Raw genomic sequence first — 23,612 nt, 5'->3', positions numbered from 1 at the left:
ACACACCCGTTTGCAGGAAAGGGTCCACCCACGGCCTCTCGGACAGTGAATAAGTCGCACACACTGCTAGAACATGAGAGCATGGAAGGTGGAATATCAGGGGTTTGTTGCATGTACATGTTCTCAACTGGAAGTTAACAGTGTGTTCGGTTCACTGTGAACCTCATTCATCAGATCATTCACAGTCATATTCGGTTCAAGTGTTATAAGTTCCATATTCCCTCCACTGCACTCAACATTTGATCCATCGCACATAATTTCACCTCCCCACCGGCATAACAACACTACATTTTGTGAAGCCATATTCTACATACCAACCAAAACACATTTAAGGATAATCGAATTCTAAAACAACGTCAAAAAACCCTAATTTAACAATACATAACATACATAACTTCGATAATGGAAAGTTATATCAAATTTCGAGAACCTACATGTGTAGCTAATATGACAACAATGAAACAAGTCCATTCTCATTATCAACATTTTCATCACCAATTTCATAAACTCTTAGTACCGCATACAACTATCAACATACTAATACCGCATTACCATCAACAATTTTATCGTTTTTTTCACAATAATAGACCACATTACCATCAACAATTTCATTAAGAATTTCATCAAAAACAAACCACATTATCATTGACAATTTCATCAACAATTTCGTCGACAATTTAATCAACAATTTCGTCTATATTTTTCCTCAACAATGTACCACATTATCATCAATAATTATCAACAATTTATCACATTTCATTACTAATTAGCAACAAATTAATACAATTTACATCACAATTTGCTACAACATACAAGAAACGCTGCCTCAGGCAGCGTTTAATGTACAGATAAAAACGCTGCCTCAGGCTGCGTTTTATGCTTGTACATTAAACGCTGCCTGAGGCAGCGTTTAATGCTTGTACATTAAACGCTGCCTGAGGCAGCGTTTTATGCTTGTACATTAAACGCTGCCTGAGGCAGCGTTTCATTTAAAGATATAAACGCTGCCTCAGGCAGCGTTTATTTGTATAAAACAGGTATGAAATACGAAGTTTTTGAAAAAAGTCAAACTACCATAAAACGCTGCCTGAGGCAGCGTTATATGTCTTGAATTTTTTTTAAAAAAAAACTGAGTGTAAAACGCTGTCCGAGACAGTGTTTCACATCAGAAGTTTAGTTTGGGAAATACTTTTGTCACGAGACCAATTTCGTAAATAATTTTCGTATAAAGCTTAATTTGGGAAAAAATCCCAATAGTCCTTGTCACCTTAATTTGTGCACTATAATTGACAAAATTCGCAGTCATACGAGCCCCTTAAAATTCCCCGCCCTCCTTTTAACCGACTGTAATTGCTGGTCCTTCATTCCATCCTCTTCCAATCTCTCTCTCCTCTTCTCAGACGCTTCCGATTCCTGAGGTATCTTCTAACCCTAATTTCATCAATCTAATTCATTTTCTTCTCTGCAATTTCAATTTCAATTTCGATTTCGATTTCTTCAGTTGGTTTATTGCTTCCAAATCACGTTTTCCTTTCAATTTCTTCTTTCGGTAAGCATGATTATTCGTTTTTTTTTTGTTAAACAGCTTTTCTTTGGCGGTTAATTGAAGTCGATAGCTTCAATATTAGTGGTGATTATTTCGTTCAATTCAGCTTAATAATATTGTTATGATCATATTTTCGAGTTGTTTTGCGGCTTAGTGATGGAGTAATTGATTTAAGTGTTTAATGATGATGATGATGATGATGATTATGATCTTATGCACTAATTTATTGTTTATTTAAGTTAATTTTGTGACTAAGTGATGCAAATGTGCATAATATTCAGATGATTAGTAGTTTGTACAGATTATCGTATCATGCTCCCTCTGTTTAGATGCATTGGTTTGACTATTTTCACTATTATATATTAACTTTGACCTTGTTTATGTACTGCGAGTAATATGTAAAGATATATGTCGACATGTCATTATACGAATTGCTATTGTGTTCATCTCAATGCATATTTTCAAAATATCAATTTTTATACTGTAATTTTTACTAGTAAATGATTAGAGATTTTGTTAAATTTAAGGTACAAACAGCGTAAAGTTTAAGTGATGTATCTATTGAGTTCTTGATTTAGTATATATTCCTTTTACCTGTTAAGAAGTTTGTAATTTGTTTGAGCCATGAATTAGAGGGTACCTCTTGACTCTCGTTGTGGTTATCGAGGCAAAGCTAAAATAGGTTATTCTAATGAGTTAGTTTGGTTTGGCGACTGTTTCAGAGATGTTGATGACTGCTAAGAAACAGGAGGTTTTAGGATTGCAGAAGAACAAAGATTTGCTTTCTCAATTATCTTCTTTTCAGACCCTGCTGGATGAGGTTTATGGATCTACCCGTCCCAGCATTGACGACTATGCCAATAGAAGGGATTTGATTCGTATTTTTAATGATATTGCTAGGGAAATGTATGGTAAGCTTTCTTTTATGTGCACGAGGAACTATATCACCATATGCTAGTGGGTGTCCCCTTATAATTTCATGCTGAACTTGAATCAATAGAAGAGGAGAGATAGTCTATTGTTATTATTTTATTTGGTACTGCTCGCAGTGTTGTTAGATATTCTGTTCTTAAATAATTTATCCTGGGAAAGTCTTGCAATTTCTTAATGGCGCTTCTTAAACGTTTGAAAGGTGAAGTTTGACACATTGTTTATTGTGAAGTGCATATTTTTTTGTGTGGATGTAATATTGACTGTGTAAAGCTAGAGAAATTTACTACCTTTTGCACAAAACATATTGCATGTGAGTGAAAGTATAAATTCCTCATTTTTAAACTGTATTTCTGGCTTTATGCACATGTTCCTTGACAAGCTTTGCTTTGTTATCGATTGAAATTTTTATTGTGCAGAGATGCCCGATAAATAAGCTAGTCTGAATCATATTCTTTGCCCTTGAACATGAATAAGTTTTTCAATTGTCTTAATTTCGCACAAGTAGTCTTGCTACAAGACCTTATATTAGACAGTTGTATCTTAACCTGTTGTAGATCTTGCTGAGCAGTAGCTGCTGCACCAGAGCTGATTGCAACATCAATGCAAGGGCACATATACTGAATGAAACTAAGTTATCACTCATGAGTCATGACACATAATAAACTACAATAATTAAGAAATGTAGAATGATTAGCTCTTTATGTTACCTTTTTTTATAGCCACTCACTAAGTAGTGGCATACTGCCGCTTCCCTTATCTGATAAAATTGCGATTTTATAGATTTAAAAGATTGAATCGGAATATACTTTGTGGAATGTGCTTTAAGAACTTTCAGAAGTACAATCTGCAATATAGTATTGGGAAGAGAATCTTATTTTGTTGATTGTTTATTGTATAGCAAAGTACATTGCTGAGCTAAAAAGGATATTTTTCGGCCTTTTGGTATAGCTGTTTTGGCCCCTAGGTTCTTTTTTTTTTTTTTTTGGTTGAGAGGTGCCCCTAAAGAAGTCATAAGCGGAAGCTAAAGCACAAAATTTAATAACAAAAAAAAAAAACCCCTTGTCAACTTATTAACTAGAAGTAATCATTCTTACACTTTCCACCATTTACTTTAATCATTTGTTTTATTCTTTGGGGAGGGGGTGGGGGGGGGGGGGTGGTCAATCTTACCTTTTTCCCCTAGTCTTTTTATTCAGGAAAATGGCTGGAAGAATACCAAATTTCACTTACAAGTTAAATTTAAATTTACCTTTGATTATTAAAAATTAATTTAAAGTTTGGAGGTTATATTCACAAAAGAGTATGATCTGCTATTTATCTTGTCTATTGTCTGTCGTATATAGAAAGACTAGTACTCCAAAATAGTTTGAAAAGGTACCCACAAGACCTCAGATTAATCCTATATTACCAAAATTTCAAAAAGTGTGATTAATTTAAAAGGATGAGTGAAATTAGGGATTATTCATGTCAATTGTCACCCCCTTCACCCTTTTTTTCTTTGAAAAAAATCCATTTATGTCATCATTTTTTTAATGCTCTTGTGTTATACATTTATTATAATTAGGTATCAATGAGGGATAAAATAAAACCTCTCTAATGAATCCATTCTTATAAATCTCAGGAAATGAAGAATGCCCTGTAGTGGAGGACTTTGGATCATTCTTGATGAATATGTTCGATGCTAAAAGTGACCTCGATTTATCAATTAATTTTAATGATCAGTTGTTTGAAGCTGATCGCATTGCAAAAATCAAGACCCTCCGCAAGTTTGCAAAGAAATTCTATGCCCTTCGAAGTAAGTAACCTACAAATTTCTCCTCACTTAACGTTTGTTAATTTATGGCTCTCTTTTGATACTTCTTTTACTTAATCTTATCGAGGTTATTCCTCTGTTGAATTTTTAAATGTATTGCATTTATTAATTGTTTCCTTGGTGCTGAAATCTGCTTCAAAATTATTGGTTTTGCGGTGGATAATCATTGTGTGTAAGATTTTGTAGCTACGTATAAAATATAGAGTAGCATATCCGTCATTTACGGTATCAAGTAGATAAACTAACTGATTTTTTTTGTTAACTTATTCTATTGAATGACATAACCAATATATAAATGCGTAGGCACTTTCTTAAGTGCTAATTTTTAGAGGTAAGTATGCATGCAAGTAGTGTCGTAGGCGGAAGCATGGTGTATTTGAAATGATGCTTTAACATGCGTAAAGGAAATATATAAGGCTTTAATCAAAGAAGATACTACCTCCGTCCCATGTATAGTGAGAATGAGGAATAATGCTTAGATTAACAGATTAACATGCATTAATCAAAGCAAAAGGACGATAAATTGGATATAATAATACGCATATTGGAATTCGATAATTTGAGATTATGAGAATATTATAATTTGATATTACAGTGATTATTGCCTTATAAGCTTATTTGTGATGTAGAAACTTCGTCTTGACTCTTGGTGTAGTACTTAAATTATGTGGGCACACTGTTGTTAGTAGGAATAATGCAGAGATTTTTTTTTTTTTTTTTTTTTTTTTTTTTTTTTTTTTTTTTTTGGGATTAGTTGCGATGTTAGCATGTCATAGGTTTTTGTGAAATTCAGCAAAGTGAAGTTTGAATATAAAATTCCACTTTGCTGCATTATGTGGCAGAACAGAATAGGCTGTCTCTATAAACACTAAGTCAATAACTGGTGTATCTGAAGTTCTGAACAAGAGGTAGTTCATTATCTCCCTGTCTGGCCATTATCTTGTTTAAAATGTGACTTTTCATTTTGCTCAATTGATAAAGTTTCCAAGTTTTGTGGGTGTCAGTCACTCACTATATAGTTGAATCCTTTCTTCCTCGCTCCAAGCTCAGTTGACCCTTTTAAATATTTGCAGAGAAAGGATGTGTTACAACTGTGGAGCTGATCATGTCGGCTAGGGTGCCTGTATTAAAAGTTACTGATTCTGGATCTGGAATTGAATGTGATTTTTCAGTTGGAAATAGAGATGGTATTGCTAAATCCCACATTATTTTCTTGATTTCGGCTATCGATGAAAGGTTTCAAAAGCTAAGTTTTATGGTAAGTAAAAGGAGAATCAAAAGCCAATCAGCTGTAGTTGGTAATAGCTTGTAAGGACTTGATTGAACATATGTTAGTTTTCCCTTTCATTTGCTCCGCATTAATAGATGGATGAAGGTCTTTCAATAAGATGGGTAAAAAGATATAATTGTTTTACTTTCTTGGGGGAAGTCACGACTTATAAGATTTTGGATGTACCAACTTATAGAAGCTAGTCTCTCACATCACATAGGGACACATATACACACTATTCTATACTCCCTTTGTTCTTTTATATTCTACCGTAAAATAATATTAAAAATGATGATCGGATGTTAGCTTAAGTAGGGGGAGAAAAAGTTAAAAAGGTTGGTGGGTGTAAGGATAAGGTGTATGAAGTAAGAGAGTGTGGAAAGTTGTAATTATTGTGGGATAAAAGGGGTAAGCTTGTAAAGGGGGTATGCCTAAGACAGAATTAGCAAAATGAGTAGAACAAAAAAGGTCAAATTTGGAAAGTGAGTAGAACCAAAACAAAAAAAAAAAAAAAAAAAAAAAAAAAAAAGGGTGTACTGCAAATTTTATTTGGTGTTTTGCCTTTGTTTTAGTGTGCAATTTATTTTTGGGTTGGGCAATAGCAACTTTCAAAGATATAAAGGCTGGATTATGATACGAAAATTAATATACAGAAGGAGAAAATTTGTGGTGGATTTTATTTGCTGCAACTAAGGCCTGTAATTGAGAAAACATGATTTGGTTATTGAATAAATGTACTGTATGAAACTATGATTGGGGCTTGTAGTTCAATGAGAGCTCCATTTGCTATTTGGGTTGTGTTTTATACTGATTGCTGACTTTGTCACTGTATTAAATACCCAAAATAAAAAGGAACTGAACTATTGATCTGTAGAAACATATTTGTGTAAACCTTTTCATTTGCAACCGATTTGCAGTTGAAAGCATGGGCTAAGGCACAAGATATCAACAGCTCTAAAGATGGTACACTGAATTCTCTATCACTGATATTACTGGCGGCATTTCATTTGCAGGTATGACACTTGGATTAACCTATTATCTTTATTTTTTGTTGTTTTCTTGTATCTTAGAATTTTACCAATGACCTAAATTATAAACATGATCAAGATTATAGAAAAAGATGTTAATCAGAGTGAATATCACGCACTGCATTTTTATACTGTATGGTTGGGAATATCACCATGTAATTTGTGCAGATTAATGCACATACAGATGTTTTATCATCATTTTTTACCATTGATTCTTCTCCAAGGGCCATCTGAATAGTCATTTTGTTGGCTGATGCTTGTTGCAAGTTTCCCTGCGGTGATCAGACTTGCATGGATACCTGTTGCTGAATTTGTGCTAATTTCATGACCATTGAACTGTTCCAGATTTTTAAATGTGTATTTATTTCCAGTTTTCAGATTATCTTTCTTTCCAGAAGGTTAAAATATCATCTTTGCACCATGAAATGACTGTTAGCCTATATTGAATGCTTCTTGGCAGAGTTTGTACAAGTGTTGAAAACTTGAAGTATATAATCATCTTGATTTTATAAATGTGTTTAGTATCCTAAAAAGTAAAAACATCAAGTCTTTCTTCTATTTATCATATTGGCATTTGGAAATGACTTATTAATGATTGTGGTTCATAAATAATGTTGGGACAATGATTTATCATTGATTTGACTTTTCTTCAATGATTTCTGGTGATTCTATGTTGATTGATGCAGACTCGAGACATCCCAATATTACCTCCATTTTCTGACATATTGAAAGGTATTTTTTTTTCCTGATCATGAGTATATTAATATTAGATGGATCCTCTTTTTTCTTTTTCTTTTTAGCTGTGGTTTGCTTCTGCCTAGAGAGAAGTGGAGCTTAATTTTTCAAATAGGCAGTCTCAACTCTCAAGACTTGATATTAGTTGCAATACTTGCGAACCTTTGTATTTTCTGTAGACAAAATGATACTCTGGGCCTCTGGGGTAATTTGTGTACACATCATTTCTGAATTTGCCATTGGTTTTACTGAATATTATGCTGGGAATAGTCATATAGAGATGATCTCAGATTTTCAGCATTTTTGTTTTGACTACTCTTTTTACGTCACGCACTCCAGATGGAACAGACCCGGAGGCTGTGAAGAAAATAATTCCTAGATTTTTGAAATATGGAAAACGAAATAAAGAATCTCTTGCTGAGCTCTTTGTATCTCTGTTGGTTAAGGTAATCATTTTGATTATTATGATATTATCTCGGTTTCAAGTTATGGGGTAGGTTAATGGATTATGTTTTTAATAATTTCTCCTATATCATGGGTTGCTCTAAATTTCCATTATGCCATTTTATGCAGTTCTTAAGAAGCACACAAGGACATAAACTCAATTAATTTACTCTTCTAAATTTAAATGCTCACTGCTTTATGTGCTACATCTTAAAAACACATTTAAGTTTTGTATCAAAAAAGGGAGTTGCATGATATGGTTGGTTTAGAACCTTTTTTTTTAATCTGTCAGTACTCAGTAGTTTTGTACAATTCCCACTGGTTTTGATATCCTCCATTGATTTTTCTTGCCATTATAGATTGAATCAGTGGAATCACTGTGGTCGAAGGGAATTTGTGTTAGTACTTTTGAGGGAGCATGGATATATAAAAACTGGAAAGCAACGGGTTTGATAAGAGTAAGCTGCCTGACTTTATTAACTAAAATGTATGCCTGTAAATTTTAATTCAATTATTTTTTTGAACATATTGGTCCTATAGCTTCCTACCTGAATATCTTGCAGATTGAGGATTTTACTGACAGGTCCCAGAATACTGCAAGAGCAGTTAGGTCTGCTAAAATTACCAAGATATATTCATGTATCCGGCGCTCTGTGGAACAGATTCAGCTCTTTACCAAGGGAATAATTAGTGCTGACAATTTAAAGTCTCTTTTATTTGGTAAAGTTCCACCTCAGACCAAGAAGATAATTGCAACTGCCTGTGATTCAAATCTATCAAAGTCCGTCCCTCAAAAAAGAAAGAAGAAGTGCCCGACACAGGGGGCTCCTGCTGAGGAGCAAAGACCTGGAAAACAAGGTAAGCATTGTCATAGTCCTTCCAGCACGAAAGTCCCAACACCGTCTAGGACTGGCAGGGTAAAAAAGAAGTCCAGAAAAAAAAGAAAATCTGTCCAAGGCTCTGGAGTAATTATACCTCCACATATTCTGGATGGCAAACTGCCTCCCTATTCTAACCCGTATCTTCAAGGTTCTGCAGGATTTATAGCCGATAGAACTCATGTTGAGACTTTGAGAGACGCTTCACCAAAGTATCCTCCACGCCAACCTATTTCCTTTTCAGGTTATGGAGGATTTAGACCAGAGAGAAATCATGAAATAATGAAATATGCTGATTCCATTTTTCCACAGCACCAACTGCCCTCTCATTCTAATCAACATATCCAAGGTCATAGTGGGTTTAGATCAGAGAGGACTCATGTTCACAATGTAGGACATGCTCCAAATTTCCTGGCAGGTCCATTTTCTGTTTTTAATCCACCAGTCCAAGGTTTTGGAAGATACATTCATGATAGAATGCATGTTGATACACCAATCTACTCCGGCTCAATGAGCCGACCACATCCCCTTGCTAATCTTGCTGCAGGATTTGGACATGAGGCTCAGGCTGAAACTATATACCATCCTGCTACTAGTTTTCAAACATCTGTTCCATATACTTCATCCTATAGACCAAGTAGTAGTGCAATGCCTCCCCATCAGCCTTACATTCCTACTGCTCCTTATCCAGATCCTGCTGGATTACAAAGATCGCATGATACTCGCCACTCTTTCCCACATGTATCTTACCACCCTTATCAGCTGTGAACTTCTATGGTGTCCAACTCTAACAGGGTATCTTCTGGACTTCTTTTGGTTGGGTTAAGATTTAGCCTTAATGTAAATGATGGATCAATAGTTGAGGGACATGGTATAATACTAGCAGAGTAGATGCGCAAGCGATAGTTGTTGCTTTGTGTAATTGTCGTTCACATTAGTAATCAACTTTCATGATTTTCTTTTCTAAATAGCCTCAAGGCTCGAGGAAGATAGAAATCTGAATTTATGTGATTAATCTTGAAAGAAGATTTTATTTTATTTATGGAATGAATCACAAGTGTCAACAAATTAAAAGTTCATCGCGAAGTTTCATAGTTAAATGGAGACAGTAAAACCTTGTTGTGGATCAGAGATTATGGAGAAATTGGACTGAAAATGAGGGAGAGGAGAAGTGGTAATGGACAGCTCAATATCGTGGACTCAAAATTTTGGCATTCATGAGCTTAATATAACTTGTGTGAACACTGAATAGGCCTGTATTGTAATAAAAAATAATAATGGATTGTACTGAATACTTCTCTTGTTATGGCTTACGAAGGCCTCGCATTCGTATTCTTCTATACAGCTCCTACACCAATCCCCCCCCCCCCCCCCCCAATGCTCCTGGTTCCTCTCTCTACCTTCACCGGGATCATGCCACAGAACACACTTTGTCTGCAAAAAAATGGAATTATAAATTTTTTTTTTTGACAGGAAATAGAATAATAAATTTAAATCTTTGAGGTTTTGGCAAAAAAAAATATGGTCGTCTGAAAATACAAAATACCTTGACGGTTGGTACTGCAACAAAGTCGGTTATCATCTATGTAAGTGGCTTGCAATCCCATCATCCATGAACCAACTGATGTATCATCATGCGCATACGTCTTTAAAGATACACTAGATGAAGGAACAAATAAAGTATTAGGAGCTAGAAAATCCTAAAATGCTTGCCCAATTCAAATTAATAATAGAAAAAACACATTTTAGTGAGAAAATACTTATGAAATTCAACCTAACAACCTTAAATGCCCAAATCAAAATACGAGCCTAGTTAAACCAACCTACCTCCCAACTAACTAGGCTGGAAGTTTGATTCTGTAAAAAGCCAGCAAACTAATGCAATCATATTTTTATCACGATAGGAGTAAGTTAAGTATTTGCTTGTCTTAGCATTGCGCCCAATTTCCTTGACAACCGCCGGAGGGGGGGGGGATTTCAGAAATCCTTATGGGTTGCAAATCAGTATTTAGCTTATTCTAAAAACAATGCCACTTTCCAGCCTAGCAAGAAAACTTCAAAGGACTGCTACCACCCCAATAGTTCAATTTGATTATAATCATGTTATCTGGGCAAAAACAATTAGGCAAAACTACCTGTTCACAAAAATGTACTCTGATAAACTTTTGGACAGTATTACAAGTGAACTGGCAGCATGTCGGAAGTACCTGATGCAAACAAAGGAAAAATATAAAGGTTTCAATAGCTGACATAAAATAAGTTCATATTCTACAATTGAAGACAATATGCCGTAGATAAGCATATTATAGGTGCAAAAGATTGAGTACACCATAACTTAGCTAATTATTGCATAACGATCAGCTTAGCCTCACACAAGCATATTACAACAAGAGATGGGACTATCACACAAAGAGATCAATCTACTAATCATTTAAGTATATGACCGCCCCCACCCCACCCACACCTACTTTTAAGCATCCTTATCTATGGCAAAAGCAACAGATAGCAAAAGATCGAATTTGTAAAAGGTCTAACTTACGATTTCTGATCACCGAACTTCCACCACTCAGGCTCGTACCATTGTTTTCCCCTGAAAAATAATGAACATCATAAAATTCCTGACATTGTATTCAAATTTTTATTTGACACAGTGATAAGCTAAATAGGAGCTCAAACCCATGTTAAAGCTTACACACACACACACACACACAAACACACACACACACACACACACACACACACACACACACACACACACAAGCTAAATCTAGTAAAGACATAAGATTTACTCTTCTGCTATCACGTCTCCGGACTTCATACATCCAATATATGCACTCTGTTGACCACGACGGCTCTCGAGAAGTCCAATTAACCCATCTGATAAATAAAAGGAAAGCAAATGATGAGCTAAAACATTAGAAGAGACTTAAGTCGTGTATAAATCACTCATATGAATAAGAGTTGACTTTCACAGAATTACCAAGGTCAAGGTCAATACTATCATCAACTTTTACATAGAAGTCAGCATCCCAATTTTGTACAGCAGTACTGAAGAAGAACTTTGCTTTCTTTGGCAATTCTTCTTGAGCCTCCTCATGCCCTTCCTAGAAAATGCATGCATTACATGAGCATAGCAAAACCAGATTTTGGCAAGTTACAAGCAGATCCTTTAGACATAATCTGCTATACTAGCACTTCACAAAACCAAATAATAGCATATACCTAATATCCAGATACAAAGGGAAAAACTAATACTTAGTCAAGGGAAAACAAATATTTAATTTTACATCTTCACTTAGCACATAGCCACATATAATTTGATTAAAGCCAAAATCAGAAATATACAAACATCTGTGAATATATATATATATATATATATATATATATATATATATATATATATACAAGCTATTAAAGATAAAAAATATGATATGAATCAAGATACAAGAATTAAAATCATTCAAATTACAAGGAGCAGTAAATGATCATGGGAAACATATAATTGTTTATTTGAGTGCAGTCTTTCAAGAAAGCCCTTAGTGATAGCAACATCAGCCAGCAATAAGTATAAAATTTAAAAATCAAGGTCTCCATTGAGCTATCAGTCTTTGACTCACAAGAATTAAGAAATCATTAGTTTGGCGGTTTTCCTCATCAATGCCACGATCCAAGCTATCACCTCGATTTGGACTGCATTTCAGAAAGTCAAGAAGTGAGTAATGTCCAAGAAAGTATGAAGATAGTAATAATAGGAAAGCAAAAAATGATAGCAATGTTCAGCATCTTGCAAAGTGTCAACTACAAAGACCAGAAAAGATGTTGAGCAGAAAAAAGACCTCCGACCAATAACAAATCGTATGACAATTCCTTTCTCCTCCAGTTTTTTCAAGTTGTCACCTGAAACAGTAATCATGAAGCTTGTGATACACATGCTTAGTTGCAGATACAGAGTTTTAATAATTAATGACACCATACACATAGACAACTTATTAAAAAAAAATAAAAATCAAAGGAATTCCAAACCAAGCAAGCAGCAAATATTAAGTGAAACGTATTTTGCTGAAGGTGCGTTATAAGCCACATTGCAAGAAATTAAGGTCAAAGGACTTCTCCAACGGATAAGTCAAACATCTCTATTAAATCAGTAATGATTTATCACAGGCCCATCACTCAAGACTCATCAATCGATAAAATTACTAGTACAACAGCAGGCAATGCCAAATAAACAACCTAGACTCTTAGAGACCATTCATAAATTGCACATGATAAGCCATGCAAGTCATGGAATAGCAGAGAGCCAAAAGCAGACTTTGCAATAGGGATGAATGGTCATGCAAATTAAGAACAACATTCAATTGAGTTGAGGATATGAGAGAAGGAAGAGGAAGGGAAACTGGAGATGAAAAAACAGACACAAGATCATTGATTACAAAGTAAAAGAGATCCCCAAACAATTTTTACTTGTCTGAGAAAAAAAAATGGAGGACATCATGAGATTATGTAAAGCAAAAGGCTAGATACATAGTACTCTAGTAACTAGTAATAAATGGTAGATATCATGATATTCATGAAATTATGTCAGTGATCAAAACATTTATGAGAGATTTTAGCATAAAGTAGTTTAATGAGTGACAATTGTAGATGCTAAGATTGCTAGCACGACACTAAATAAAGAGAATGGACATTAACCTCTAGGCATCCACGAGCCTCGAAAAGTACTGCGCTTTAAACGACTTCCAAATCCGGTGCAAACTCCAATAACAGCAAGAAGCTTCCTATCAGCAGAACCATCTTGTTTCCGCTGATTTCTTAGATATCCTTGACTCTTAGCCAGTGTCAAGTCCATTTCTGCCTCGGCAATCCTTTTCTCCAAATCTCTTAAACAAGCAACATTGTAAATATCAGTGAAAATGACCAACGCAACACAAAAGCATCCACAAGCAGTAAGCATTTAGACCAAAGAAGGTATAGATATAATAAAAAGAATGAGAGCAGTACTTGCATCCTAGCACCATAAGCTTATCGTCTACAGTAAGAACCTTTGGTCTCTGCAAAGAGAAAATGGAAACAAAAAGGCCACGAGTATTATAATCAACCAGAACTGAAGAAACCAAAATAAATAATGGACAATTTTCAGTCATTGCTAGCTCAACAACACGAAAAGAGCTATATAATTTTATAGTGTCCTTCCCGCATCAACTCTTTTATGTAAATAGGATAGGATAAACATCCAAATTTCCAATCCAGTACCTGGTCTGAGTTTTTCTGGAGAAGATTGACCAGTAAAGTTCGGTTCTCAGCATCCTGCCATAACCTGATTTTATGACACGGAAGTTAAAGACAGGAAGAGCAGACAGTAATAAACACACACAAGTTAAGAGCATATATTTCTTCTCAGAATCATTATAAGACACTAAAGTGCAGCAGGAGTACAGCCATAAGGAGCTAACATCCGACACGACAAATAACAGATTTCGGTCTGAAACCTACAGAAATTTCACTCAGAAATGCCAAATCCAAACCAATGGACGTTTAATTAAATTGAAGGACAAAGTACTCTAATAACTTAATTAACACATTTCCAGATTGATTGGCTACTGATTAATGACGAAAACAGATTACAAACCAATGAAATCAGATCAGTAAGTTCAAGTACTAATATAAAATCAGATGATCAATCATCAAAAGTTCAAAATGATCATTAATTCGTAGTAACAATGAAAATATGTTATCAATCCGATCTGAAAACACCAGAAATTGATCTAATTACAGCCCCTAACATCAATCAAATGAGCAGCCTAATTCTTCAATTAGGTCAAAATAATCAGAAAACAATCAAAAAGTAGAGAATTCACACTAATTTCTCACATAATAAATGCGCTGAATTCTACATAAATTACAGCCAAAATTCTCCCAAAATCATACAATTTCTCCAATTTGATCGAAAAATCAAGAAATAACGACAAAATCGATACGAAACAAAAGTAAGAGAGAGAGAAAAATTGACCTGCCGGCGACGTAGAGACAAGCGACGCAAGAGAGGAACGCCAACAGAAGAGAAGGTTTAGCGGAAGAAGAAGACGACGAAGAATTGTAGGCAGATGATCTTCCGACGCCTCTTCTCTCTCCTCCGCCCTTCGCCGCCGTTGTCAATGGCAGTGAACCCTCCATTTCTGCCGATCAGAGCACTTCAAGGTTGGGAGTTTCAACTTATAGTTGAGTGAAAAGCAGTAATAAGAGGGTATTAATCAAATAGAACGGTGTCGTTTAGGTACGAGGGTTTTTTTTATTGCTGTTACTCGTTCATCCAGGTGAACAAGTAAAAGTGAGGTATCAAATTGAGTTCGTTGGGATCGGATTGGGTTCAGATTAATTTTCAAATTTGATTCACGCTAAATTGGGTCAGTTTTCGACACCTACATGGCATGGTGTAGATTGCGTAGAAGTCAAAGCATGATTTTTTTTTTTTTTTTTATTTATCAAAATAATAATATAAATTCTTGATCAAGACGGAGCTGATGGACTTTCATTAAATTATTGCAAAACGAGTTAAGTTATCCTAATTTAAAGTTACCCTTTTTATAATAAAAATTTTACCTTAAAAATATTTATAATGTATTAATTAATCATATTCGTTCCTTAACGGGGTTAAGATTACTATTACCCTTAAGTTGATTGTTTGACAATAAAATTAACGTAAATCCGCTTACAATAAAATTAGCGTAAACCCTTAAATTACAAACTTCATAATTAAGGTTTTATCAATACTACTAATATTAATAATTACACATAATTGAAAAAACACAAGTACTAAAATAAATGGTGCTACAAGACTAGTATTTCATGGTTAACCACGAGAAAGATAAAGCATAATACTTGTTTAGGGTAAAAATTACCCATGACAAATGGACCAATCCGGACCTGCCACGTGTCCACCACGTGGGCCAATCAGCGTCCGCCATTTGTCACCCTAAGAGGTCCAACATGGACTAATCAGGCCACGCCACGTGGCCTCCCATATGCCAAATAGGCAAAATGGCCACCAAGGCCCAAAGTCCGAGAGAAGCCCAATTTGCCCTGGTTAACCTAAACCTAAAATTGGCACGCTTCTCAAGACTATAAATACTTAATTAATCCTCATTAAAGGGGATTCAGCAGAATGACTCTCACCTAGAGAAAACCAAAACACATTGATCACTCCTCCCCTAGAGGAACCAGATCTCCCACCTTTACTCTCCGCATTTATCACTCCTCAAACAAGTACTAACTTGACCGTTGGAGGCGGAGCTCCCACCACAAGGAGTCTCCGTTGTTTTGCAGGTACAGGCGTCCGGTTCCAGTCTCGGAATTGTAACTCTCCCGCAGGACATCAGAAAACCCCGAAACAATACTAATCTTGCAATTAAGAAAGAAAGTCAGTACAAAAACAAACAAAATCTAAAAGTTGGGCATAAACCATATGGGAGCAAAGTATTTGGAAATTGTATCACCACCATCGTAGAATGATGTAATATATCCGGATGCCATATCAAACATACCCATATCATGTCCACGGACATCTGTTCCGCATGATGCACCCCAATATACTCTTTGTTCATCATCAATATAGTATATAGCGTTCTTTTGGCAATTTGGAGCCTCTGATGTATGAACAGCAGTAGCATAATTGTCACCAACAAATAACATATAATTGCCCAAATCATCAACATTTTCCCACAACAAAGATTTTGTGTTACGAACAAGCTTATAGACCTTGAAATTAATGGTACGGTAGCAATGTTTATTCTCCCAGAGGTATGTATACTCAGCTTGACCATCTTGATCTGAAATACCAGACTCTCTTTGGCGTAACACTATAAGTAAATCACCAGCTAACTCCACCATATACATCTCTCCTTCAGTCGCTATTGCATGCATTGATGTTTCTAGTGTGTTTCCATACAAATTGTAGGGAATGATACTATGATTTTTAGCCATAACATGATTAGAAGAACTAGCCGCAAATGCAATACTAGCTGTATCCAAATATGCAATCCCTGCATTATTACCAGTGTCATCAATATGACTACACAAGACTTTTCCATCCCAAACCATGGCATGATGAATAAAAGGGCGGTGTGGATTTCGTGGCCATGGTTCGATTACTTCGGTCCATGCTTTGTCTCCAGGACGAGCAAAAGATATACTATCAATTGGGTAATGGATTACAAACACAACTAGCTCATCAATGTTGTTGCTTCCAGGAATCTTTAAAACAATGAATTTTTGCACCAAAACTTTCATAGCCCAGGGATATCCCTCCATCATATCATCTGATGATGATCCGTCTGATAAGACTTCATCGAATGTGTAAGTATTTGAGTAAGGTGGCAAATCATACAACGAAGGGAGGCTTAATTCAGCTTTAGTAATAGGATTAAACAACTTAAAATTCATGTTGAAGTCTTGCGTCACAATCCACCCATAAGACGACCCCCAACATCTTTTCTCAGTTATCCCAGGAATCACCATGTCGTAGCACTTGTTTTTGCTGATGCTGAAAATTTTCCTACGATTCGACATGTCATCGTTGCTTGGCTCCGGCTCCAGCTCCAGCTCCAGCTCTGGCTCTGCTAGCAGCAACCAAGGCAAAGTTCAATGCATTTCAGTTTCAATGCATTTACACCGAGGATATCAGAGGGCAACACAGACCAAGCAGCCATCTACGCTAACCCACATTAAACAACACAAACACTACAAGATTATTAAATCAAATATTTGAGATATAATCAATATGCAAAAAATATATTTGGGAAGCTCAAAATCATTTCAGTTCATAACAAAGAATACATAAATTACATCCACCCCGTGCGATAAAGTCCAAATCAACCAAAAAAATTAATCTTAAATATACATTAATTGAAAAGATAAACAGGTAACAAACCTTTATATTAATCGAATTCTTATTATATATCCTTGAATATTTGTCGATTTGAGCCTGCCAAAAGGAGACTATATTGAGTTATTTGAAAACAGCAATTACACCAACTGAGTAATTAATCTCAAAATCAAAGACAAAATTGAACGAAACAGATTAAAGTAACAAAACCTTACCTTGGTTTTCTGTGTAATTGATTTCCCCTGCTTTAAACGAAAAACTCTCTATTTTTTTTTTTAATTATTCACTGAAGCTGGAAACTTGAATTTATTCCTACTGTAAAAACTTTTTAAACAATTATTAATTCTAATTACTTCCAGCTTTCCTAATTACTTTCCATATCATATAACACCAACTTTCCGCCAAGCACCAAGTGTCGCGCCACGTTGGATAGATTAAAATAGACTTCATAAGATAAAAAAAGTTAGTTTAGAATTCTATTTGGATAGAATTTTAGGATAAAATTGTTAGTTTATAGTTTTATTTTCGATAAAATAACAATATTAAATTGAATTATAATTATATTTTAAAATTGTTAGTTTATAGTTTTATTTTCAATAAAATACCAATATTAAATAGAATTATAATTTTATTCAAAATATTATTATTAGTTTTTATTACGTACCTACTACATAATGTAAATAAAAATTATCTTAAATTCAATAAAGACCCGTCACGAGATTGTGACACTTGGCGTTCCAATCAATTCCTAACTAATTTTGTATCAATGATATATTTTAAATATCAACATATAGATTATAAATTTATCATAAAATTCAATAAATAACCCGGGCATCGCACGGGGCACAAAACTAGTATTTCATAAATTGAATAACACATACAGTAATATAACTTTTCGTATATTTCATAAATTGAATAACACATATGGTAATATTTTAGTTTTTAAAATAAAAACAAAGGAAAGTTCTTATATGTAGTATTTTTAATAAATTTAATAACACAAAATATTAAGTCAAATAAATTAAGAAAAGCCTAAAAGGTAATTGTGTTTTTACAAATTCTATAAATAAAAAATAAAAATAAAAAACTACAATTTTTTTTTTAAACTTGAGCCACTTTGACTTTTTTTACAGGTCAAGTTAACCCTAAACCCATCTAAACCAAGTAGAGCGGTTAAATCAGGTCTACAAGTTGATATCAAGTTAGGTTATATGGTAACATAGGTTGGTTTGTTCATTCATATCACTTTGCATTTTTATCCGATTAACCTTAAGATTGATCAAATCAATTTGACTGCATGCCTCATTACAAAAATATAAGGGCCACTCGTTTGCAAAAGTGCAACTGAGGGAGGGGAGGAATGTAATAGGGAACCTAAAATACGTGGATTGGTGCACTTAATGTTAATGTTAAAATACTGAACCTATGAAAAAATACATAAACGGCGAAAAAGTCTGAATGAAATCTGAATATTGTACTATAAATTTAGCATCTTCAAATAATTGACTTTAGAGTCAATTTCTCGGAGCAGCAGCACCACCGCCTAACAAGCTTGCCAATGGTCCACCTTGACTCCTCATTTGCTCTTGAGCTTGTCTCATTTCCTCAGGATCTGCCAGGGATACAACATACATTATATACTGAAAGAAGCTCTCCATAAAGCAAAAGCCAAACTTAGAGTAGAGTCAAAGTATATGATAAGTTCAAAAATATACTGTTAAGGAGATGCATTTACACATTTATACCGGTTGCTCAGAAGAAAAAATTTATAAGCTGGTTAGGAAGTAGTTTTCCAGCTATATTAGCAGGAATTCTCCTCAACGATACTTTCCAGGATACTTTTAGGTATTTGCTTCTGTTATTTCTTGGATACACATAATTAGCAGGTGGTGCAGTCACAATTCACAAATAGATGCAATTCTATGTAAGCAAGAATAGAGTTAACTAATTTAAGAGTTCAGAACAGTTACCCATGTTTTCCATTAGTTTGGGCATCACGAAGACAACTAACAACATGAATCCAACCATAAGACCCATAGGGCTCTTCACTAGAGACAGGGGTGAGAAGGGTTCCCTTTTCTGTGGTTAGCAAAGCATGACCAATTGTGTGAGATTCACTGTTGGATAGAATGATACACTGTTGGAAGAATGATACTCCGTGATAAACAAGACTAGTTCATGGCTTACCTCATAGTAGTATTCCTCTCTCAAGGGCTCCAAAGCCAACTCAGACAACCCTCTTCTGGTTTCCGTCAATGCAGCCTGGACTTTTCCAGGGTTTCTAGCACTAACATCAACACGAACCTACACAAACAACATGAAAAAATACTAAACAGTGATTACCCATACCTCCAAAAAATAAAAACAAAAAACCTCATAAAATAGACATACCGGTGAAAAGAAATAACCAGTTGCAGCCACTTCAATTAGATGAGTGCCAGCTGGAACGTTATGGCTTTAAGCATAGTAAAGGAATAATTTATAGAGCAAGAGACAATTAAGTATTAGTGAATTTATTCTTCATTAGCATATGTATAAAACACAATTCAAGCAAGACATTGAGGATTGGCAAAAGGTTGTCAGATTAAGACCATCCAAAAGGAATGGCCCTATCCCTACAGATTTATATGAAGTCTTATAATGAAATAAATTGTATTCAAAATAAACATAAAATTTAAAAGTACACTTCGTAGGATCTACATGGTAGGATACAATGAAAAATATCCATCAGGCCTCAAAAATGTAACCCTTTGACCACCATTGAGTATCACTTTGATATTTGAAGTCTTTGCAGGCAAACCAAAATCTCTAGTCCCAAAATCTGCAAGGAAAGAAGTAGTTCAGTTTGTTGGATTTTTTCGTCAACATGAACCATAACATTATGCAAGGAAGAATCATCAGCACAGCAAAAAGTAATAGGATATGGGGATGTGATCCTAGTGTATAAAGTTGAAAGCAATAATTTTAGTTGTTGACATAACTATGTATACTATAACATAGCTGTCCTATTAAAAATCAGGAAATCTTAATCACTCTGTCCTATTAAAAATGAAAATGACAGAATAATGACCAATAACTTTCCACATTTGATAAATAGGATGCCATGTAGCTACTCCTTATATCCAATTCTTGTTAGTTTCACACTTTCACTTATAGTACATTTATGACGGGTTGTAATTTGAACCATCCATCGAGAATAATAGTCACATATGCCATAGCAAAATGTTTAAACAATTTTGTCACCGTTTCTAGAATAGTACTACGTGTAGTTTGTGACTGAATCTCCCAAAATATCCTCGCTAGAATTTAGTAATGTGAGGAAATGGGAATCGCCCAAAGTATAATAGAAGGTTATTTAGCAGAATTGTATAATACAAAGTAGATATATCCTTAATTATGAGGGGTTTGAGCTATGTAAATTATATCTGGACTAATGATTAGTTCATACAGATTATCAACGTAGTCACTCACTGTCTGCCATTAAGTCATTCATACTAGTCATTTAGTAATTATTCATATCTCTTAGAAGTTAGAACATCTATTTCATCTTTGCCTACAAATTTTCTCCCTAAAAAACAGTTTTGAAACCATCATGGAAGTAGTGTTAGGTAGTTAAAAGCAAGTGTATTGCACGGATTTCATGTGCTATTTTGTTAGCAACGATTACAATCCAGCTGATATTAAAAGGCTTAGTTTGTGTTGGTTTGGGAATTATACATTGGTTATCATTCTAATGCAAATCTCTCTTCTTTACACCTAATTATAGCGTTATTGGTTTGTTTCAAAAAAAAATAGCGTTATTGGTTAATCACTTTCTAAAATCCAACTAACAGCACTTAGATGTCTCGAGCCATACTACTAAGTTGTAGGCCTTGTAACTTGGTTCAATGTTTTGTCTACTCCTGTGTAAAATTCACCATGATTGATGATTGAATTACAAATTCTGCAGGCTAAGAATACAACCATTGGTGAAGACCAAAGAACTGATAACGGAGCTTCTACTCAGACCTCTAAAGCTGAGCTCTTCATCAGTTTTAAGCAAAATCCTATATATGATTGAACAATCGCTTTGTGCCCTTAGTATTAGCACCAATTAAAACATCTTTCATAGTTCATACTTTTTTAATACCTATTACCAAGTACAAACTTTTCCAAAGAAAGCTACTGTCGGGAATTATTCTTAATCTCAATAATAAGAGAGCTTTGACTTCTCAACCTCTCTTCACAACATGTATCAATATTGCCACAAAAACCATAGCTAGTTTGGTTATCATTTCACTAGATCAACCCAAAGCTAACAGTCTAACACCCATCAACAAGACACCGACCTACCGCGAGATATGAGATGTCAAATTAATCCAAAGAGACTAACTCCAACCAAATAAGCTACTCAGTTAGCCCCCCAGCGCACGGCCACACTACACAATACATGGAGAAATTCGAATGATATTGAATGTATTAGTAAAACCTATAGACAAATTTATCTCATCTTACAATACTCTAATAATTCAAAAGCTTCAAGTAATTCAAAAATCAACAACAATGTCTTCAATTATAATCCATATAGGTCAACCTATAATTTGTTGTGCTATGATTGTTTCAATAATCAGATTCAAACCCACATAAAAATCCAGTCTTTCAATTTAAGAAACTAGCAAACTGTACATTAATTAATGACATAAATTCTCAATTAAAATTATTCAGAACAGAAAACAGAGGGTCAGAATAATCGTACTTGGGATTTTTACTCGACCATTGATAGTGAAACCATCATTCAGCCTGAAAAATCAAAGTAATCAACAAAATTAATATGATGTAGATCTCAATAATTGGCAATTTAGTTCAAAAAACAAAAAAAATAACTGTCATATAATAGAATTTGGAAGAATAATTAGACATACCCAGATGAGAAAGCGAGAGTTGTTGGCAGAAGAACGCAGAAACAAAGCGTTAGAGAAAGAGAAAGAAGAAGATTGGATCTGTTTATCGTCGCCATAGCAGAAGAGTTCGAAGCAGTCAATCCGCTTTTAATTTAAGTCGATATGCGTTTTGTGCGTGGCTGACCACTTATTAAAAAAACAAAGTAATCCTGTAACACTAACTCGATAAACTCTTGTAATACTGACCAAGTAATCCCTACTATACTGACGAAGTAACCCTGGTAAAACTGAACGAGTAACCCCTATAACACTAACAAAGTAACCCTCATAATGGATGGTCACACCGTGCGGCTAGCCACATATAAGACTTTGTGTAATTTTAATCACTCTAAATTAGATTAATGTAAGGGGTCGTTTGGTTCGCGTGAGGGAATCGGAATGGAATGAACAAAGGGATAGGAGAAGAATGGAATGAAAATACCTTTTTTTGCTTTGTTGTTTGTTTTTAAAACACAGGGAATCAATCCCCCACCACACCACCACACCACCACCACCACAATCACAACACCACCACACATTTCATCTTTCTCAGCCACCAAACTCCTCGTCGGCCATCCCCTGTCACTTTTTTTTTAACACCTAGTAATTGGCACTTAGGTGTCATTAATTTTAATCACTCTAAATTAGATTAATGTAAGGGGTCGTTTGGTTCGCGCGAGGGAATCGGAATGGAATGAACAAAGGGAAAGGAGAAGAATGGAATGAAAATACCTTTTTTTGCTTTGTTGTTTGTTTTTAAAACACAGGGAATCAATCCCCCCACTACACCACCACACCACCACCACCACAATCACAACACCACCACACATTTCATCTTTCTCAGCCACCAAACTCCTCGTCGGCCATCCCCTGCCCCACGCCGGCACTCCCCCTCCCCTCGCCGCCCTTCCCTTCCCCTCGTCGCCGCTAGTCACGTGAGCCACGACCTCCCCTCCCCTGAAAAAACCTCCCCTAGCGACTAGGGTTTCGAGGGTGGTGGGAGGGCTGGGCGGCGGTTTTCGGGGTCAAGGGAGATCGGGGATAGGGTTTTGCGGGGCTAGGGGAGGTTTTTTCGGGGGAGGGGAGGTCGGCGAGGCTTGGGGGAGGGGGGGCGGTGGTCGGGGAGGGGCGGCGGTGGTCTAGGTTGGGGCGACGGTGGTCTGGGATG

At 35.3% G+C, this 23,612-nt stretch overlaps 4 protein-coding genes across 7 annotated transcripts; 1 reads left to right on the top strand and 3 right to left on the bottom strand.

Annotated features, from left to right (window-relative positions):
* Positions 1–1,255: 1,255 nt before the first annotated feature.
* LOC110733619 (protein HESO1-like) lies at positions 1,256–9,715 on the top strand. 4 transcript variants are annotated; one of them, XM_021913688.1, is made up of 10 exons: positions 1,256–1,418; positions 2,269–2,457; positions 4,101–4,274; positions 5,366–5,550; positions 6,480–6,575; positions 7,277–7,322; positions 7,665–7,771; positions 8,129–8,227; positions 8,333–8,627; positions 8,808–9,715. In XM_021913688.1, the coding sequence occupies exons 2-10, from the start codon at positions 2,271–2,273 to the stop codon at positions 9,413–9,415; spliced, it is 1,797 nt and encodes a 598-aa protein (XP_021769380.1). In that variant the 5' UTR covers positions 1,256–1,418; positions 2,269–2,270; the 3' UTR covers positions 9,416–9,715. The 4 variants fall into 4 exon arrangements, with proteins under 4 accessions (XP_021769380.1, XP_021769378.1, XP_021769377.1 ...); XM_021913686.1 differs by adding an exon at positions 1,586–1,630 and having other exon boundaries at positions 1,261–1,418; positions 8,333–9,715; XM_021913685.1 differs by having other exon boundaries at positions 1,261–1,418; positions 8,333–9,715.
* A 124-nt stretch (positions 9,716–9,839) lies between these two features.
* Positions 9,840–14,870, bottom strand: LOC110733621 (hydroxyproline O-galactosyltransferase HPGT3-like). Its single transcript, XM_021913689.1, has 12 exons — positions 14,655–14,870; positions 13,898–13,961; positions 13,646–13,695; positions 13,337–13,524; positions 12,484–12,544; positions 12,265–12,337; positions 11,628–11,751; positions 11,437–11,524; positions 11,187–11,237; positions 10,783–10,854; positions 10,194–10,306; positions 9,840–10,081 (listed from the first exon to the last, which is right to left on the bottom strand). The coding sequence occupies exons 1-12, from the start codon at positions 14,816–14,818 to the stop codon at positions 10,059–10,061; spliced, it is 1,071 nt and encodes a 356-aa protein (XP_021769381.1). The 5' UTR covers positions 14,819–14,870; the 3' UTR covers positions 9,840–10,058.
* Positions 14,871–16,084: 1,214 nt separating this feature from the next.
* On the bottom strand, positions 16,085–17,209 carry LOC110733731. Its single transcript, XM_021913817.1, has one exon. It carries the CDS (start codon positions 17,207–17,209, stop codon positions 16,085–16,087), a length of 1,125 nt encoding a protein of 374 aa, XP_021769509.1.
* A 1,585-nt stretch (positions 17,210–18,794) lies between these two features.
* On the bottom strand, positions 18,795–22,585 carry LOC110733618 (ER membrane protein complex subunit 7 homolog). Its single transcript, XM_021913684.1, has 7 exons — positions 22,427–22,585; positions 22,261–22,304; positions 20,238–20,346; positions 19,917–19,980; positions 19,713–19,829; positions 19,496–19,604; positions 18,795–19,137 (listed from the first exon to the last, which is right to left on the bottom strand). The coding sequence occupies exons 1-7, from the start codon at positions 22,519–22,521 to the stop codon at positions 19,040–19,042; spliced, it is 636 nt and encodes a 211-aa protein (XP_021769376.1). The 5' UTR covers positions 22,522–22,585; the 3' UTR covers positions 18,795–19,039.
* Between the last annotated feature and the right edge of the window lie 1,027 nt (positions 22,586–23,612).

Source organism: Chenopodium quinoa, unplaced genomic scaffold, assembly GCF_001683475.1.
Source record: "Chenopodium quinoa cultivar QQ74 unplaced genomic scaffold, ASM168347v1, whole genome shotgun sequence".
Taxonomy (NCBI): Eukaryota; Viridiplantae; Streptophyta; class Magnoliopsida; order Caryophyllales; family Amaranthaceae; genus Chenopodium; species Chenopodium quinoa.
Note: the sequence above shows the minus strand (reverse complement) of the source record. Positions and strands in the feature narration are given on the sequence as shown.

Excerpts from the sequence above, each read along its gene's own strand:
- LOC110733621 (XM_021913689.1), bottom strand. The coding sequence starts at position 14,818 with ATGGAGGGTTCACTGCCATTGACAACGGCGGCGAAGGGCGGAGGAGAG. Across the intron at positions 13,696-13,897 it reads TCCAGAAAAACTCAGACCAG|AGACCAAAGGTTCTTACTGT; the intron begins GTACTGGATTGG and ends TTCTCTTTGCAG. Across the intron at positions 11,238-11,436 it reads GGAGACGTGATAGCAGAAGA|GGGAAAACAATGGTACGAGC; the intron begins GTAAATCTTATG and ends ATTATTTTTCAG.
- LOC110733619 (XM_021913685.1), top strand. The coding sequence starts at position 2,271 with ATGTTGATGACTGCTAAGAAACAGGAGGTTTTAGGATTGCAGAAGAAC. Across the intron at positions 5,551-6,479 it reads TTCAAAAGCTAAGTTTTATG|TTGAAAGCATGGGCTAAGGC; the intron begins GTAAGTAAAAGG and ends ACCGATTTGCAG. Across the intron at positions 8,228-8,332 it reads AAGCAACGGGTTTGATAAGA|ATTGAGGATTTTACTGACAG; the intron begins GTAAGCTGCCTG and ends AATATCTTGCAG.
- LOC110733731 (XM_021913817.1), bottom strand. The coding sequence starts at position 17,209 with ATGTCGAATCGTAGGAAAATTTTCAGCATCAGCAAAAACAAGTGCTAC.
- LOC110733618 (XM_021913684.1), bottom strand. The coding sequence starts at position 22,521 with ATGGCGACGATAAACAGATCCAATCTTCTTCTTTCTCTTTCTCTAACG. Across the intron at positions 19,830-19,916 it reads CTGGTTATTTCTTTTCACCG|GTTCGTGTTGATGTTAGTGC; the intron begins GTATGTCTATTT and ends TTGTTTGTGTAG. Across the intron at positions 19,605-19,712 it reads GAGAGGAATACTACTATGAG|AAAAGGGAACCCTTCTCACC; the intron begins GTAAGCCATGAA and ends TGCTAACCACAG.